Raw genomic sequence first — 19784 nt, 5'->3', positions numbered from 1 at the left:
ATTATCCCTCATATCCTAGATTTTTTTCTTTTAGCCCTAAGACAGTGTCTACCCTGGAGGACTTTCAATCTCACGGGGGAGACAATTTGTGGTCTAAAAAATTGCTATAATACTAGCAGTATAATAAATCCATAATATCTAGATGAGTTTGATCTCTTTGCACTATTTTGGTGGAGAATACTTCACACAGAAATGAAATATGACCTAGGCCATGAAGGATAAGTAAGATCCAGTCAAGGCAGAGAGAATAGGGAAAACATAGGTAGTGGGAGGAATAATAATAGCTTAGGTGTAGAAATGAGAACATTATTAACATTCTCCTTTGGGCAGATCAAACTCCAATATGAATTTTAAAGCTTAAATTTTGGGAAAGCATTGAACTACCAGAACTGCATCCTTTTATGTAAACAGCCTCAAAATACTTTCATATTTAAATTAAATATGTGTTAAGAAATTTCCTTGTATACTGTGGCCCCACAGTGACATAATTTTGGAATGTGGTTGACCACATTTTAATTGGAAAACAAAGATATGTATCACAAGAGATCGATTTACTTCTTCTAGGAGTACTTTACTGATATCAGGGATAACAGGACAAAAAGGCAGTATCTGTGTCTCTTTTGGATTTACAGGCAAATTTGCTTTCTGCTAAAATGTAAATACCATAAAGATTCTGTGGAGATCATAAAAACACACGACTCTGTTCTGCTGCGGCAGGAGCACAACTGACTGACAGCCCAGCTGCTTCTGCTCTGGATCTACTACTCTATTAGCATGGAGGCCATGTAACCCACAGGTTGCTTCCAGGCAATAACTGAGTATGGAAGGCAAGGGTGCTAACGCAGGCCCATTTTGGGGTCACGTGGGATACTCCAATGGGTGACATTGGTTGTAGACTTCCCATTCATGGAGATGGATCTTTCCATAGAACTGTCCTGCAATCCAAGATTTTTCACACCCAATCCTCTTCTCTTCATCACAGGAATCAGATCTGCATCACTGTCTGAGGGCTCACTCAGCCTTCTCCTGCTCCCTCTCTTCTATCTGTTACAAGCATTCCCCAGTAACTTTCTATTAAATGGGATCCTTTTTTGAAATCTGCTTTTTAAAGAATGTGAACTAACAGTCCATTTAAGTGGGTCTAAGCCTATATTTGACTGTGAACTTATGTTATTATTACACATAAAAATCCAAGTACTTACCTGTATAGTGAAATAGAGGAAAACCAAGGGAATAACCCCTAGAATGAAGGGTGGTAAAGCTCCCCCAATGACCAAAACTGTTCCAATAACATCCAATGTACAATTCACCCAGGTCCGTAAGTAGTAATGGAAACGTATATCAACTATAAACATGTCCTGAAAAAATTGATATCAGGTCACTTTATTTTTAACTGTTCATGGTTTAAAATGAGGAGAAGAAGAAATATGTCATTCAATGTAAAAATCTTTAAGAATTACCCAGATGTGACAATCTGATGATAAATCTAACTACATGGTCTTTGCCTTCCCCAATCCACCCTCATGTATTTTCCCCCTGTGGTCAGTTGTAGTTGTTAAGAGGGCATTCTAATAACAAGATGCCTATGATCAAGCAATTTGTACTTCCCAATGACAATGACAACTACACAGCACTTTTTAAGCAGAATGCTTAAAATCCAGTTATCTTCATATAGACTTATATTTTCTTTACTTCTCAGCCCAAACCCATGATTCTCAAGCTGAGTGTATGTAAGAATTGTAGTAGTAGACACCAGAGCACATATGCTTTTTGGATTCTTTCAGCAATTTTCAAGGGTTATTTTTTGTCTGAAAGATGTGATGCTGCTAGACATCAATTATAAATTTCCCAAGAATTAGAAATAAAATAACAAGAAAATCTATACTAAACATAATCCCATCTTTTCAGGGTGATTTTTTTTAGTACCTTATTACAAGGTACTAAATATGGATCATTTTTAGGTATGCTATTCAGCAAGGTGTGGTTTTACTTACCTTGGTGAACCGGTTGATGATCTGGCCTATGGGATTGGTTTCAAAAAACCTGAGCGGGAGGTGCAGCACATTATCCAATAGTTGAGCATGCAAAGTTCGAGAGGCAGCCAGGGATCCTCTGGTGAGTATATAGGCTCCAGAGCAGACAAAGAGACCTAAACACAAATTGTTATCAGAGATATGTTAACCTCTTAAAGGAATTTTGTACCTTAACTCTCAAAAAGTTGCTTATCATAGCATTTTTTTTACATGGAAAACTCAAAGAATAAACTTAACAATGTGTAATTGTAGAACAGACTAAGTATAGATATATATGGTGCATTGATAGCAAATATAGACACTCTGATGGGTTGCCATCTTATCAAAGAAGTGTGCTCCTTATTCATAAGCATAGGGCCTAGAGAAATACACAAAACGTAACGGAATGAACAGGTTCACAGAACACTAGCAATCCATTAATTTTGTGATACGGTAGTTACCGGTGCTGCTAGTCAAATATTTTTAGTTCTCTTAGCTTCTAGATCCATGGTAAAGTTGTTTTTGGCCTCCTTGTGATTTATGGAACCTTATGAAGAGTTCTGAATAAATTGAAGGAGAAACAATAACTAATACTGGGTTACAGCATTAACAGCTGTTATTAGAACTGCTAAAGTTTATTACCTTTGCATAGTGCTTGCCAACATTTATAATGGTCTGGAATTGCTTTTCAACTTGGGTGCCAAGAATAAGCAGAGTCCTTTTCCTGCTGACCCACAATGAACACATGGTATGAGTAAGGAATAAATAAATAAATAAATAAATAAATATTTATATATAATATATAAATTTATATATAATATACATAAATTAAATATACATATTTAATTTAATATTTATTTATTTATTCCTTCCTTCATTTATGGGTCTCAGCTACTGAGATTTGGTTGGTGGAAGGGTTGTTCTTGCAACAACTGAAAAGACATACATATAAATAATAAGCATAGAGCTTTAGTGGAAGAGGTTGAAATAGTTGTCAGCTTCTATTGAGTATTGTTACCTGCATTTGACAAACTATGACAAGAAAGAGACAAGCTCATCAAAGAGCTATCAGTGTGTGAGAAGAAATGAAAGGACAAAAAGTTCTCAAATTAAAGAACTTGTAGGGCTGGAAGAAGACATGCTTTGATACAGTGACTGGTGAAAGATGGATATGTGACTCAAATTGTTTCAAGGAGAGTAACTCCATGGATTTTTATAGAAGGAAGTTCTTTGAGACAGAACATTTCCTTTTTTTTTAATTTTTTTTTTTAAGATAGTCACAGAGAGAGAGAGAGAGAGAGAGGCAGAGACATAGGCAGAGGGAGAAGCAGGCTCCATGCACCGGGAGCCCGATGTGGGATTCGATCCCGGGTCTCCAGGATCGCACCCTGGGCCAAAGGCAGGCGCCGAACCGCTGTGCCACCCAGGGATCTCGAGACAGAACATTTCCAACACCACTTGAAGCCTGAGAATTAAGCCAATGAAGACAGTAAGTAGAGCTGATAAATAAAGAGCAGTGGATATTTCTTTGGAGCACAGGGATGGAGTACATAGAAAGACCTATGCCTGGATTTTTCAGTTTGAGGAGTCAATAAATTTCCATGTTACTTAAGCTAGTTTGCTCTGAATCACAGAAGATACACAACTGCTTCCTTGTGCTCTAATACACAAAACTGCTAATACTGCCAGTGTGATTCTTACTCCTTTATGTATGTTTAGAACAAAACAAAACAATGATAGACAACCCTGACTATCTTAAAGTATTTCAGCTAATTCCTTTATATTTTAAATAATATCAAATGCTGTTGTTAAATGATTTTTTAGCCTTAAATATTTTCTATTTTTTTCTACCTCACTCCCCTCGTACTTGTTTCTTCCCCTTCAAAAACAGAGTGCCACCCTCTTTCCTCAAATAAATATTCAATATTTATATTGCCACTAAACATACATTATGCATGAAGTTCACCACTTTTTTCATATTTCTAGTTTTCTATGCAACAAGCACTAATCTATTTCCAAACACTTCAATAGTCAGCAAATGTCTTCTGAATATATTCAAACTCATTAGATATTCTATTATTTCCTTCATCGTATTTAGCCCCTTCCTCTTTGGAACCTAGACTACTCTCTTGGCTCTTTCTTTCCACTCTTAATTGGAATGGTTGAAAGATCAGACACTTGCATTCTTCAGATATGGGAAATGTTAAATATTATGAATTTGATCACTTTCACTTGCATTTACTAAAGAAGTTATTACATGAATGTTGAACTTCCTGGATTATTCCTCTAATGTTCTTATTATCATTTTCCATCTATTTTTTTGATGTTATACATCTAGGATAATTTCTTCTAATTTATCTTCTCACACTTGTATAGTCTCTTTTAAATTCTTTAAATGTTTCAAGAATTTTTTGTCTAAAATTGAACTTATTTCAGCATATTTTTGCACTTGTTTTGTGGATATAATATTTTGAATCTCTGAAGACATTAATTTGGGATTTTAAGCTTCTATTTCAAATAGGATTGTTTTATTTCTGGACTTCATCGCTTTATTTTTAGCACTTATTTATACTGTTGGTTTGATTAAAATACACAACTATCATCATTATCAGTTTAAACATATGAGATAAACATCAGGTTAATTAATAGAGGTACCTGGTGTGGCTTCCTTCTGCTATTGCACACACTAATTTCCTCCAACATTTTTTCCTCTAAATGAAAGGGATTGCTTCAAATTCCACATAAGTGGGCAGACATGACACAGAGAGTCTGAATATTGGGATCCAGACATGTAAGCTGGAGCTTCTCCAAAAGCCACTTAAGGAGAATTTCTTCTATCTATGCCACACTTACTAGGAACCCTAATTTCCTCATTAAACATCAGCTTTCTAGTTCTCACTGTACTTTTACAATGTTGTTGCGGTGCATCTGATGGTGGTGATAGTGGTGGATTTTGTAGGAGAGACAAATGAGCCAAAAGAACAACGGTCTAGTGACTTATTTTGATTATTTCCATGCAGCTCAATCCTACTCTCTACCCAGGACTATGAGTTTAGTGTTTCTCCACTGCTCAAATGAACATCTCTCTCTTGGGGTACAGCTTCTCCCCTCTCTGTTCTGGGCTGCAGGTTCTTCTACCCATGATTAACTATCAGCTTAACTGCTGATGTAGAAATGTATCACTCTGAAATCTTCTGAAGTCTTTCCTTCTATATTTTTTCACTGTCATTTCAGTGGAATTTTGTGAGGTAAGTAAAGCAGATGATCCACTCACTCATCTTAAACTAGAAGCAGGAGTGTACTCTTTAAACTTTGCACTTTGAAACTAGAGTGCCTATATTTTTCACATTGGATTGGAAAAAGGAAGTTCCTAACAATGAGGCTTAAAATACAATACATTGAGGATGTTTAGACTGTCCTAGAGATTCTAAGGAGAATAGCTGGGGCCCCTGAAAAAATGTTTGGAACTATTTCTTATTTAGAAAATGAAGTAAGCGTTTTATTATTGTTAAAAAATATATATATCTAACATTGTGCTTTGAGCTCCAGTTTCTTTTGAATGTTAGTGTTCTATGTTATTCATAGTAGGTCTGTGATATTAAATGTGATAATGCTATTTATGCTTTAAAGCACCCCTGCCTGCCTGTTTTATTTTGTGAGCTATGATGATGTAAGTGAATACAGCCTGCTCTTCATTGGACAGGATTCTGTAAGATGCAGATGTGGTCTACTGAAAAACTCAGAAATTATATATTTTCATTTCTTAGGCTTATCCACTTATAGAAAACTTATAATTGCACCTAATAATGTCTTTAGAAAATTTAAACTTTTTAATGCAAAAAAATTAAAAATGAAAACATTAAGGATTCTTATTTATTTATTTATTTATTCATTTATTTATAATAAGCTGCAGGCCCAGTGTAGGGTCCAACACGGAGCTTGAAATCATGACCTTAAGGTCAAGATCTGAGTTGAGATTACCCAGGTGTCCTGGGAAGATTCATATTTTAATGACTAAAGACCACTCTACACAAAAATCCAATCAGGAAAAAATCCTTTTGATTAGACTGAATAATCTGTTGCTTCATTACAAAATACTTCCTATATCTACTGATAGTTAATTAAAAATAAAAGAGTCTCTTCAGCAAATGTTGGAAAAACTGGATAGCAATATGCAAAAGAATGAAACTGGACCACTTTCTTACACTATACACAAAAATAAATTCTAAATAGATTAAAAGACCTAAACTTGAGACCTGAAGCTATAAAAATCCTAAAGGAGAACACAGGCAGTAACCTCTTTGACATCAGCCATAGCAATCTCTTACTAGATATGTCTCTTGAGGAAGGGAAACAAAAGCAAAAATAAACTATTGGGACTTCATAAAAATAAAAAGCCTCTGCACAGTGAAAGAAGAATCAACAAAATGAAAAGGCAACCGATATAATGGGAGAAGATATTTGCAAATCACATATCTGATCAAGAGTTAGTATCCAAAATATGAAGAACTTAAAAAACTCAACAGCCGGGATCCCTGGGTGGCTCAGGGGTTTAGCACCTGCCTTTGGCCCAGGGTGTGATCCTGGAGTCCCGGGATTGAGTCCTGCGTCAGGCTCCCAGCATGGTGCCTGCTTCTCTCTCTGCCTGTGTCTCTGTTCCCCACCCCATCATGAATAAATAAATAAAGTCTTAAAAAAAATTCAACACCCAAAAAACAAATAATCCAATTAAAAAATGGGCAGAAGACCTGAATAGGCATTTTTTACAAAGAAGACAGACAGATGGCCAATAGACATGGAAAAGATGCGCAACATCACTTGTCACCAGGCAAATGCAAATCAAAACTACAATGAGATGTCACCTCAAACCTGTCAGGATGGCTAAAACCAACAATACAAGAAACAACAGGTGTTGGTGAGGATGTGGAGAAAAGAGGAACCCTCTTACATTCTTGGTGAGAATGCAAAGTGGTGTAGCGACTCTGGAAAACAGTATGGATGTTCCTCAAAAAGTTAAAAAAAAAAAAAAGAAAGAAAGAAATACTCTATGATGGAGCAATTATGTTAAGTATTTACCCAAAGGATACCAAAATGCCAATTTGAAGGGATACATACAACCTGATGTTTACAGCACCATCATCTACCATAGCCAAATTATGGAAAGAGCCCAAATGTCTTTATCCATTGAATGGATAAAGAGGTTGTGGTATGTACATGTACACACACACAATATGCTGGAATATTACTCACTCATAAAAGTAGAATGAAATCTTGCCATTTGCAAGGATGTGGATGAAGCTAGAGAATATTATGCTAAGCAAAATAAGTCAGAGAAAGATAAAGACCATATAATTTTATATGTGGAAGTTAAGAAACAAAACAGATGAATATAGGGAAAAAACAGAGACGAACTAGAAAATAGACTCTTAACTGTAGAGAACAAACTGAGAGTTACAGGAGGGGAGATGGGCAGGAGGATGAGTTAAATAAATGATAGGTACTAAGGAGTGCACCTGTAATGAGCCCTGGATGTTATATGTAAGTGATAAATCACTAAATTTTAAACTGAAATTAATGTTAAGCTGTATATAAGTGACCTGGAATTTAAATAAAAACTTGATAAAGATAGAAAGATACATGGCAAGTAAAAAAAATGTTGTACACTTTATTTATTTTTTTTTGACCGTGCACAGTCTTTTATTTCTTTAGGACTCAAATTCCACGTGGACGGGGTCAGGCTTCGTTCTGGGGACGGGACAGGGGTGGGGGGCTGGAGTCGGGCTGTCGGTCACTTGAGCCGGAAGCGGCGTTCTCAATACATTACGAGGTGCAGCCTCTTGCTCCGACGCCTCTTGAGCCCCTCGATGTATCGCTGCAGCTGCTTGGTCAGGAAGTGATCCGGGCCATCCCTGACCGGCAGCCTGGAGGACAGAGCTCCACTCAGAGCAGTGAGCAGGGCATGGGCTCCCCAGCAGCGGCGCTGCATGTGAGATTTGAGGAACCGCGGGTGACTTGGGGTGGCACGAACGCTTGGCACTCGGTTCTGTGTTAGTCTGGGAAACTGGATCTCCAAGGTGCTGGGCCCTGACAGATTTTTTTAAGGGTCAAGTTATACACCTGTACGCTAAACAGATGGGGGATGTGGAGGAGGATGAGAGTGTTGAGGTGGAGCAATGGTGAGGACAAGGTTAGAGTGTTGCAGGCCTAAACTGTGGTAGCTGGCAGCTCTGTGGACACCTCCTGGGCCACCTACTCTAAGCAATTAGCCAGCAACCCTGTCTTATATTATAAGCAGGGCAAAGGAGGGGACTTTTACCCAAATAATCCATTGTCCAGTGGTTCCTCATAGCATGGAGGGAGGGAGCCAAGGTCACACAAAGACTAGGGAGTGTAGAAACAGCTGTAGAAAAGCCGCGTTAGCTAGAGAGGGGCTGCATTAAGGCTGGAGCCCAGGCCCCTGAAAGTCACCCATGCTTTCCTGACTGGGTGTCCCTGTGCCCAGTCCCCCCATTTTTTACTTTTGGTAGGGCTCCTGGAATACTTGTGGGTGTTAGGGGAATCTGACAAGGCATGCACACCCTGAAACCCCACTCCCAGAGGCCCAAGCCCTGCAAAATCCCCCAGGGTCTCTTGTGGGAGCTGGGGGGGAAGTGCTCACTCCAGAGGGCTTTGGTGAGGATTTCCAGAGCTTCATTCTCCACGACTTCCATCAGAGGCAGCGGCAGCCTGTTCTGCTGCTCTATCCAGTAGGCTCCATGGGGTGTGTGCCTCGACATACTGAGCCAGGACTCTGAGGAAGATACTTCGGTCTCGGTCTTGGAATCGACGTCTTCCTCTAAATGGCTTCCCAGGATGCTGCCCCGACGCAGCTCCATCTCCAAAGACAAGTGCCCGTGGAGATCCCCGGCCTGCAGCCGACCTTGTCCTCTCCGTCCTCCCGTTCTTCCCAGCCACCACCCGACTCGCGGCCGGCCTTCCGACTGTACCCCCGGCGAGTCTTGCTGCCCAGGCTGCTGCCCTCCACGTCCGAGTCATCGCAGATCTTGGACCGCGGCACATTCAGCTTCGGCTGCGACAGCGTGGCCCTGGTCCACAGATTCCGGGTGTCCTTGTCTGGGCTCGAGTCGTCTGAGCCCTGGCACCCAAAGGCGCTCTGAAAGGCTTTTCCTCCATGGTTCCGCCCAACGGACCCCGTCGCCACCTGTTGTACACTTTAAACTAATATTACATTATATGTAACTAACTGGAATTTATTTTTTTAAGATTTTATTTATTTATTCACGAGAGACACAGAGAGAGAGAGAGAGAGAGAGAGAGAGGCAGAGACACAGGCAGAGGGAGAAGCAGGCTCCATGCAGGGAGCCCGATGTGGAACTCGATCCCGGGACTCCAGGATCACGCCCTGGGCTGAAGGCAGACGCTCAACCGCTGAGCCACCGGGGCTGCCCACTAACTGGAATTTAAATAAAAAAATAAATTTTTAAAATTCTGATTAAAAAAGTAAGACTTTACAAAAGTAAAATTGTGAACAATGAACTGTCATACCTTGTGTAGTATAGGAAATGATATTTGCTCACTCAAAATATCCTTCAAAGTAAAAAAAACAAAAACAAAAAACAAAGTATATTGAATTTCCCCTAAACTTGTAACATGAGCTTCTGGATTGGTATGAGTTTAACTCTTGTATGAGCATGTGATAGACACAGATATAGAGATATCTGTATACATGGATGTTTCTTTTGCTGTTCAGAATTCTAGATTGTTATTTCTATTCTTTCCTCAATGAGTTGCAAATTGCAAACCAATAGGACTTGGCTCTTATTGATTAAAAACCAAACACATTATATCTCTCATACTGTATTCCTTATATCTCATTTTAGTCATTAACAACATCTCTTTCCCCAATGAATAATGTTAATGGAATGGCAAAATAAACAAATATGCCTCATAATATTTGCAGGCTTTTTGATGCAGACACTTACAAGCAATACAATGGCCACACAGTAAATACAGGAAAGAAGAAAAGAGAAGCAAAGTCCTAAGTTTCATACTTTTTATCTTCATTTTTTTTTTTACCAAATGCATGTATCTCTTTATGTTTTCCCTAATGAGTATCCTTAGATAGTATGACTTCCACATATTATTTTCTTGTTTGAATTTATTATCATGTTCCTTCAAGGTGCCTTTCCTTCCTCTTACAAACACACACAAAATATTTGTACTTTAAAATCTGTTTATTTCTACCATACTTTTGAATATGTTTTTTTTCTTCCAAATCACCTAACTTCTTTGAAGAACAATATGTATCTACTCCTTAATTATCAATTGTTCAACTATCCACAATCTATATTCTCTTCCTGTCTTTTTCTTTTTTTTTTTTTTTTGTTTTTTTCCCTGTCTTTTTCTTGATGATGCATCTTTGACTATAATCATAGGTCTATTCTCAATTTTTTTTCTTCTTAACATTTCTGCACCATTTCAGAACCATTGAGAACTTCTTTGAAACATTACCTTTCTTTTTTCTTTTTTTTTTTTTTTTGGCTTTTGTTACATAATACTTTCCACTTGGAAGGATATGTATCATTATATAGGGTTTTCCACAGTACATTCCATGGAAAACAAGTTGCTCAAGATATTGATAGACCACACAAGAAAAACATTTTTTTCCACGGTCAAATGGATTTGAGAAATATTGGGTTAGATGGAACTAAACAAGTCAGTTTATTGTAGAATATCTCAAAATTTTTAGTAAAAGGAAAGAAAGAAGATTCCAGATGCACAGAAAAATATAGTTATCAGTTTTCCAGACCTACTGAACTACAAAAACTTATATTTATGGAGCATCTCTAGTGCTTCATGTAAAACTCTTTTGGAAATGTTAATTTACTGCTTAAGAAAATAGTTTGGGGAATCGGGTACACATGGATACAAATCCTGGCTCTGAAACCTTTTATCTGTAGGACTTTGTGCATAGTATTCATTTCCACTACTGTTAAATAATAGCTAACATTTACTGCACTCTTGCTATATGCTCAGCACTTTTCTGTAAGCTCTATACATATTAGCTAATTCAATTTATTGTAGCAATATTTAGGTAGAAATTTTCTACATTCTAGAAATGATAAAATTAAAAGTTTAAGTAACATGTCCAAGGTTTAAAGAATCCCTCATTAGAATATATGTTAAATGAATGAATAAATTAGTTTAAACCATATGAAATTACCATTTTTGTGGACCATAAAAGGTGAAACAAAGGCAATTTCATGTGTTTTACCCTCTATAACTAAAATGATTTGGGTTTCCAGGAACAGAGCAAGCCTTCACATTATTGTGTTTTTGTGTTTTGGGTGTGTTTTTGTTGTTGTTGTTTTGTTTTGTTTTATTTTTTTTTTGTTTATCTGTTGATCAGGAATTTATCTCTGCTCAATTTCCCTGAAGTCAGTCTCCTAACTGGCTGTACATGGGCATTCCCTAAGTACCTATCATTCACCCCTGTGGCTTTTAATCCCCATTCATGGTGATCACATCTTCTCTTATGGCTCATTCGTTCTCTTTTACAATGGCTCCCTATCTCGGTAGAACCACAGAGCTAGAGTGTTAGAGATTGGAGATAATGTACAAATGATTTAGTCTAAGCCCTCCATTTTACAAATATATGATGAACTCTGCTTCCCAATTCCAGACAGGCACTTAAATTTGCCTACTGGAAGAAAAAAAGTAGAGAAATGCATCTACACTTTCTATTAAATGTATCCAAAATTGAATTCACCATTGAATTGAGTTGAAGTCAACTGAATTCTCTGTCCCACCAATTAAGACTTTATCCTGGTTTCCTCATTTTTGTCTTCATCATTCCCTCAGTTACTCAAGTTGAACTTCAAAACCATGAATGAGGCCTTTTTCCTAGTTTTAAATCACTCATTCTTACATATGTTTTCGCTGCAATGTCTTTCCTAACTATCCTTTTCTCCAATTGCATTGCCATTCTCTGACCATTCCTTTGTTGTTCATTTATTTTCCTCCATCTTTTATTCATCAATCCCATTCCACTCTCTACTTGTTGGTTAGCACTGGACTAGATGCTTTGCGTGACATGGAGATAGATCAGAGAAGAGATCTATGTTAGATTATCTCCCATCCAGACTTCCACCTGAAAGATACTCAATTATTCCTTCCCTATCAATCCCAAATTCTCGCTGTTCTTTGATTTAATCCCTCCACTAAAAGTACATCTTTCTTTTTCATCATGGCTAATTCATCCTTAGTCTGAAAAATAACCCTAGTTCACCTCTTTTCCCTCAAATTCTCAAAGTTTCCCACTTGTCTTTCCAACTATTATCTCTAACAAACCTCCAAACTACCTTCCCACCTCTAGTTTCCCTACTATCCTATACCAAATAACTTTAAGACCACTCAAACTGGCACTCTCACTCATGCCCCTTTCTTTCCCCACCCCTGTCTTTACTCACATCTTTCTCTCTGCTTCTGTCACCTGTGCTCCTTCTCTGTAACCTCAGCTTCACAAAATTCAAACCACTCTTTTAGTTTCACCTCAAATGACAACTATTCCTTGGAAATTATCTTAACTCTCAAATAGGGCTTTTTCCTGCTCTGTGTCCTTGCAGGTTTTCTTTACTACTTTTATAGCACTTATTGCTTGCCACGTAGTTTTAGACTTTATTTACAATGTAGTTTTTAACTGACTCACTTCCTGATCTTCATACCAATCACAAGTCTCACACATACTGTGAGTAGCCACGTAGTCAAGACTTTTGAGTCCTGAATGACTTAGTACGTGGGCCTCAGTTTCCTTGGCTGTAAAATAGGAATAATAACAACTTTCCAAATACTTTTTGTCAAGAATAAATGAGATAAATACATTATTTAATGTGAGCAGTGTAGCAGACACACAAGTGTTGGTTTACTTTCTCAAATATGATGAATTAAAACCATATGCATTTGAATTATCTCAAAATACTTGAAAACTATTTGAAATAAAATGATGCCATATGCTTGCATTCAAATAAAATAGGTCAGAAAAAGAAAAAAAGAGGTAGCTAGACTTTTTTTTTTTTACCTTGAATTAATCCCAATAATCCATAGATGTTAAGCTTATTGTTTCTTATTTGTTTCCATTCTGTGAACTCATTCATGTGCTTTGCTTCTTTTGCCCAGGCAGTAAGCCATAGATTCTGTCCAATGCCCACCAAATTCTGCCCGACGTAAGTAACCACACTCAGCCATACCCAGAGCCAGCCAAAGGCTTGGAGGTACTTCAGAATGATTGCGAACTTCACCTAAAGGCAAAGTAAATATAAAATTAGGTTACTGTGCTTAAAAGTCAGACAAGGTAGATTTAAATCCACATGACATTTCCCAAGCTTTGTGATCTTGGTCAAATTACTAATTCCTCTAACTCCCAGATCTTCTGTAAATCAGAATAGTAACAGTAGCCAATTTATAAGTACATGTAAAGTGCCAACACAGTCCTGAGCATTTAAATATGATGGATATTCAAATAATATAGGTTACTATGATTAATAGCTAAGTAACATGTAATCCCAATTAAACATCACTATATTATCCAACAGTTCTATTTAATGTAATTTTTCAAACTACTATATAGCAACCCTCCTCAAATTAAAAATATATGATAATTATCAAGAATGCAATGTAATCTTTTATACTTGTGTAGTTAATAACAAATAATACTAGTAATTCTGGTGCTTACCCCACCAATAGGGATCTTTTCTTTTTTCATTGAGAACTGTTTTCCTTGATCCAATGAGGGCCTAATAAAACAAGACAATGTATACGATGTAGATTTCAGATCAACTACTTTTTTAAAGGTTATACATTCTCAATCATTTTATTGCATATTCCTCTGCCCTGATAACATTATTCCTCTAATCTTTTCAAATAGAGACTGTTTAATCTCTAATATCCCACACATTTTAAAGTCAGAACATATAATCTGATTCTTTACTGCTTCTTCTAGATAATTATCCTTTAAATTTGAGTCAAATCCCTAAATTATTTAAGCTAATGTCACCTGGTGCACCATATTCTATGTCTTCTCATCTACTTGCTTCCTGGCCTCTCAGAATAGCATTAAGGGCTGCTTGGCTGGTTCAGTCAGTAAAGCATGAGACTCTTAATCTCAGGGTTGTGAGTTTCAGCTCCATGTTGGTGTCGGGCCTACTTAAAATTTTTTTTTTAATTTTAAAAATTGGGGCACCTGGGAGGCTCAGTGGTTGAGGATCTGCCTTTGGCTCAGGTTGTGATCCCCAGGTCCTGGGATCGAGTTCTGCATCAGACTCCCTGCAAGGAGCCTGCTTCTCCCTCTGCCTATGTCTCTGCCTCTCTCCCTGTGCCTCTCATGGATAAATAAATGAAATCATTTTTTTTTTTAAGTTAAAACAAAAACTTTTTTTTTTTAAATTTCAAAAAAGGTTGAGGAGGGCACTGGGGTAACTCAATTGGTTGAGCATCTGACTCTTGACTTCGGCTCAGGTCATGATCTCAGAGTCATGGGATCAAGCTCCATGGTAAGCTTTGTGCTCAGTGTGGAGTCTGCTTGTCCCTCTCCTTCTGCTTCTATCCCCACTCAAGCACTCACTGTCATTTTCTAAAATAAATAAGCAAACAAATAAATAAACAGATATAAAGATTGGCATTGGGCTCATCATTTTTGTTCTGCCACCATCCTGGGTGATGACATAGTTTACATAGACAGCTTATTAAACTCTCTTTTCAACTTCATACCTCCAGATCCTTCATCTGCATTCACTTTGACCATTAACTGTCAGGACTTTAAGTCATGAATCTTATATAACCTACCTTGGAAAATCCAACTCTAAACATTTCAATCTCTGCCCATAGCTCTTTCTATTTCTAAATTGTACATTCAATTATTCTCACGACATTTGGTTTTTATTTCATCTAGACTTTCAGTTCCTGAATCCAAGTTTCTACCATCCTTGCTCTCCTAGGATAATCAATGATTCTGGTTTCCTGGAAATTTCTGGTTTTAGCGTGATTGTCCCACATTCCAGGAAACCCCCAGTCTCAGACAAACCTATTCTCTCTGTCTTTTGCCTTCATTATCTGGAGGTGCCCTTAACCTCTCATATTGTTCAAGGGCCCACTCTATTTCCTTTGTATGCTCCACACTCTCTTGAGCAATCTCATTCACTGCCACAGCTTCAATAACCTTCTTCTTTGTGCAATACTCTCAAATTGATTGTTCTAGGCTATACCTCTCTTGAATTCCAGATCTATACAGTAAAATGCTTACTTCATCTCTTTGTTTATTTATCTCTACATCACCCTAAACTGAACCAGATATTTTCCTACCTCCTTTAAAGCTTTCTCTGGTTTTGTTATGGGCCATGAACCCTTCCTCTGTCTCAATTTTGACATATTTTTAATCAATCACCCAGCATGTGACAATTCCTCTGGAAATGTATTATTGGAGAGACATTTGGAAAATACCAACAGCATGAAAAAAAGTAATGGCAAAGGAGGAGGGAAAAAAGAGGAGGAAGAGAAGCAAGAGAAGGAAGATTCATTCTCCTATGTTCTAGAGATATTCAGTGCTAACATGCTTGTGAATATTGCCATAGTCTTTTCTCTACGTGTGTTTACTATCATAATACAAATGTTGTTCTAAAGCCATTCTTTTAAACAATTTTATACATGGTCTTTGTGACTCAGTATGTAATGACCCTAAAATATTATTCTATGACTGCATTGTTTTATCATTTTACTATATTAAGATTTATTTAACAAAATCAGTAGAGTGGCTGCAGTTTTTTTCCTACTGTTATTTTTTTGCTGTAATGATCATTCTTTTTTACATATCTCTCATTATCCATTGATGGGATATAGAAGCATGAGGTATGTTAAGTTCTAAGTCATTTGATTTACCTAGTAACAAGCTGACCTCTGGAAATACTAAACTGAGTTATGTGCCCCATTTCTCCATGATTTCCATTTTCTTTACCAGAATAAGAAAGGCTTTATTTGATCAGTCTGGTGGCTCTTCCCTTTCTATCTCTGGCGCTAATGTCAAGAAACAGTCTGTGGGAGGCTGTAATACATGGCCTTTCTAGAATCAGCTTCACCATCAGGGAAAGATAAACTATTTAACAGACACTTTCATTGGAACTGCTCCTGGTATATGATTTGGGTTAATTACTGTCATCATCCTTCAAGCCCTTGGCATGGCTTCTGTTTGGATAAGCAAATTCAGCATTGGTGTCAAGCCAAAAAATTAATTCTTAATGTAGTTGGATATAAAATGCCATGAAACCCAACTGTTAAAAGGGAATTAAAGCATCCTAATTAGACACAACTAACAAAGACCAAGAATTTATTGGACACTATACAGGAGGGCATTGCTTTTGCAAAGCACAATGTTATTTATTCTTTTTCCACAAAAAATGCTGCATTTCATTCTGGGCATTTTGTTGTGAATAACAAGTTTCATCTGAATTTTAAAAGAGCAAATTATTTTATGCTAGTAGAGAAGTTTTAAAAATGAGTCCTGTGTTGTCCTTCAAAAACCCTCAGAAAAGTTGGCACAATACCCATCTGCATATTTTTGTATAAAAGATATAAAATTAACATACTGAAACTATTATCCCTGATCTGAGCATGCAGTTACAAAGTATGGGATATGTATGGGAGGGCTAAAGTGATTAAAAGAGTTTGACATGAAAGACAGAAGAGGGCAGTGTAGATACTGAAATAACGTTCCTGACTTACTTTATTCAAGGAAGATATTAATAAATATTTTAAAAAATAAAATAGTTAATATATGCCATGTAAATTTAAACCAAAAAGTGAAAAATAAAATGCAGAAACAGTTCGAATTGTTTTAGTCCTGTTAGAAAACTGAACTAACATGTCATCATGCAATTCTGTCTTCAATTTTAGAGAGGGATTCTCAGACATTTAGTTCAACTCCTTTCCCACCCCCCACTCCTGATAGGCGGTTAGCCACTTTCTCCATGAACTACCTCTTCCATGAGAAAGACTCCCTGCATCCTATCTCAGTACATCCCATTGAAGAGTGTCTTTAACTGCTGTCAACTTGCTGCCTGTGTGTATCTTTCAGCTCCTATTCTAGCTTAATGCTGCGCTAAGTGGAAACTGGGTAATTCTATAAAATAGAAAATTAGGTTAAAAAGTCAGGAAAATTTCCTCCATGTCATATTATCTTAGCAAATAAGAAAGCAGGAAAAAAATGGAAGCCAGAATAAGAAGTAGCACAAAAAAAGAATAACTAGGGGGATCCCTGGGTGGCGCAGCGGTTTAGTGCCTGCCTTTGGCCCAGGGTGCGATCCTGGAGACCCGGGATCGAATCCCACATCGGGCTCCTGGTTCATGGAGCCTGCTTCTCCCTCTGCCTATGTCTCTGCCTCTCTCTCTCTCTCTCTCTCTCAATGTGTGACTATCATAAAAAAATTAAAAAAAAGAATAACTAGGTAATATACAAGAAGCAGCCAAAATATGCACATATTTTGGAAAAACTGAAATAGGTCTCTGGTCTCTCAAACATAAAGATGAAAAAACAATTTAATTATTATGATGACAAACAAGAAAAAGATCAGCATAGGGGAATCCAGGGACCTCCAATAGCATTTTTAAAGCAGCTGTTAAAAAGTAAACCTGAAAAAAAAAAAAAAAAAAAAAGTAAACCTGATGCTGGTTGTGTTGACAAGAATACAGCATATTGGAACTGAGGCAATCTTCCCAATGTACTCATCATTGGAGAAGTAAGTTTCAGAATCCTGGCTTCAGTTGGAGCCTCCACAACTTCAGATGTATTGAGAAATCAATTCTGTAAATAAGTTTTTATAGGGATTGGGATTCCTATTTCAAGAAGAAACTTCCCCAAAGTGATTCACAAAAACTTCAAGGGGTTCAATTTAGATATTATGACTGACGATGATTTTATAAATAAGAAAATTGATTTATTATAGAGTGAAGGTTATGATTAAGTTTACAATAATACTGATTTTTAAGTTCCAAGCTTTTAAACAAGTTATGTGTTGACTGCTTGGCAAAACTAGACACAGGTGAAAATTCTCTTAAAGATAAGAAATATGTGTAGATCCTATAGCATATGATTTCAAAGTCTGTTTCAGTGCTTTTGGATTTGTTTCTCTTGGGGAACCTTAAAAATTGACAGTCATTTAAATGAAAGGTATTGTCATAAGGTCAAAAAATAAAATAGAATAAACTATGGATTAAAAGACCTTTGAGGGATCCCTGGGTGGCGCAGCGGTTTAGCGCCTGCCTTTGGCCCAGGGCACGATCCTGGAGACCCGGGATCGAGTCCCACGTCAGGCTCCCGGTGCATGGAGCCTGCTTCTCCCTCTGCCTGTGTCTCTGCCTCTCTCTCTCTGTGTGACTATCATAAATAAATAAAAATTTAAAAAAAAGACCCTTGAGTGTTCTTTCAGAAGTCAGTTACTTATTCATCCATTCAACAATTATTTATTGAACATCAGTTTATATGCTATTCAGTGTTTAGTTGAAACTTGTTGGTTAGATGGCAATAAAGCAATGAACAAATAGACAAAAAATTAGGCTGTTACAAAGCTTAAAACTTAGAAGTAAAAGACAAAATAAAGGTAAATAAATTTTCCAGTATGCTGAAAATTAATAAGAATTATAAGGAAAAAAAATCCTGGAAGGAGGTAGGAAGTATTGTAATAAAATAGGGTGGCTAAACCCAAAGTCTTCATTGATAAGGTTATATTTGAGTAAAGACCTCCAGAAGATGAGTGAGCAAGCCATATGGATATCTAGCTGAATGATTTAGTTGATCTATTAAGTCAGCTGAATCTAAAATGGGGGCAAAACTCAAACCTGCCACATCTACATCATCTACAAATCCTTAGGAATATCCACTCTTTTCAAAATATATAAATAAATTCAAGGTGCATCTTTTAATTCAAGGTCAAATCTACAAAATTCTGAGCCATTGGATCCCAAAGTGTTTGCTTCCCTATAATAAATTCCAATTTTCCATTTTAGCAATTTCAATGAGTGGCTGCTCCCTATAATTCTGGAGCCAACTTTTTAATCTGTTTATTCCTATTATTTCTTTTTTTCTTTCAGTATCCTATTTGCAACTGCTATGGGGGGAATATTGGGGCAAATAACAGACTAGGGTATAATTTGCTTCAATTACTGTTCATTTTAGTCACTTTTGAAAAAAAAAGTATAATATGAAATCCAATCAAGATCACTACTTTGTTATTTTTATTTCTCTCACTTTCTCCCATCCTTCTTTCACTTCCTCCCTCTCCTTCCCTTCAAACCTTCTCCTCCTCCCCCACTTCCTTCCTCTCTCTCTCTCTCTCTCTCACTCTCTCTCATCTTTCCTTCCTTCCTCTTGCTATTTAACAGATTCTTCAATTCCTACATGAAGTCTCTGTTTATAAGTCACATATCCTGGCCTGATAATCATACCATTACATTGTAGAATTCTCATGTCTAAAGCTTATTTTCACATTCACATCAGCAGTGTGTATGAATATTATGGGTTGGGGATATTTTTAGCATGTGCACACACAAATATACATACGCAATTCTGCACTAGAATTTGTCTAGAAGTTACTGAAAGTCTATGAATATGTGTTTCCCAAACTAAGTCACATCTGTCTCTCTTAAAACCTTAGACACATCTATCTAACTTAGAGTTTAAAATCTGGAGACCACTAAGCACATTTTGTAGCTACTGTGATGTGTAGATAT

At 37.1% G+C, this 19784-nt stretch overlaps 2 protein-coding genes across 6 annotated transcripts in view; both read right to left on the bottom strand.

Annotated features, from left to right (window-relative positions):
- LOC112661616 (multidrug resistance-associated protein 1-like) overlaps positions 1-19784 on the bottom strand; it is an 86950-nt gene that overhangs the window by 12862 nt on the left and 54304 nt on the right. For 4 of the 5 annotated variants that reach the window (XM_025449686.3, XM_025449687.3, XM_025449690.3 and 1 more), the window contains 4 exons: positions 13744-13804; positions 13090-13309; positions 1995-2149; positions 1203-1358 (listed from right to left, as the gene is read on the bottom strand). In XM_025449686.3, coding sequence (XP_025305471.3) covers positions 1203-1358; positions 1995-2149; positions 13090-13309; positions 13744-13804 — 592 coding nt within the window. The remainder of the gene's footprint in view (positions 1-1202; positions 1359-1994; positions 2150-13089; positions 13310-13743; positions 13805-19784) is intronic. The other variant, XM_025449691.3, reaches the window with a different exon arrangement.
- Positions 7683-9226, bottom strand: LOC125754138 (cation channel sperm-associated auxiliary subunit zeta-like). The gene is made up of 2 exons (XM_049104701.1): positions 8671-9226; positions 7683-8096 (listed from the first exon to the last, which is right to left on the bottom strand). Exons 1-2 carry the CDS (start codon positions 8885-8887, stop codon positions 7825-7827), a joined length of 489 nt encoding a protein of 162 aa, XP_048960658.1. The 5' UTR covers positions 8888-9226; the 3' UTR covers positions 7683-7824.

Source organism: Canis lupus, chromosome 31 (assembly GCF_003254725.2).
Source record: "Canis lupus dingo isolate Sandy chromosome 31, ASM325472v2, whole genome shotgun sequence".
NCBI classification, from domain to species: domain Eukaryota; kingdom Metazoa; phylum Chordata; class Mammalia; order Carnivora; family Canidae; genus Canis; species Canis lupus.
This window is presented reverse-complemented; position numbering and strand designations above follow the sequence as displayed.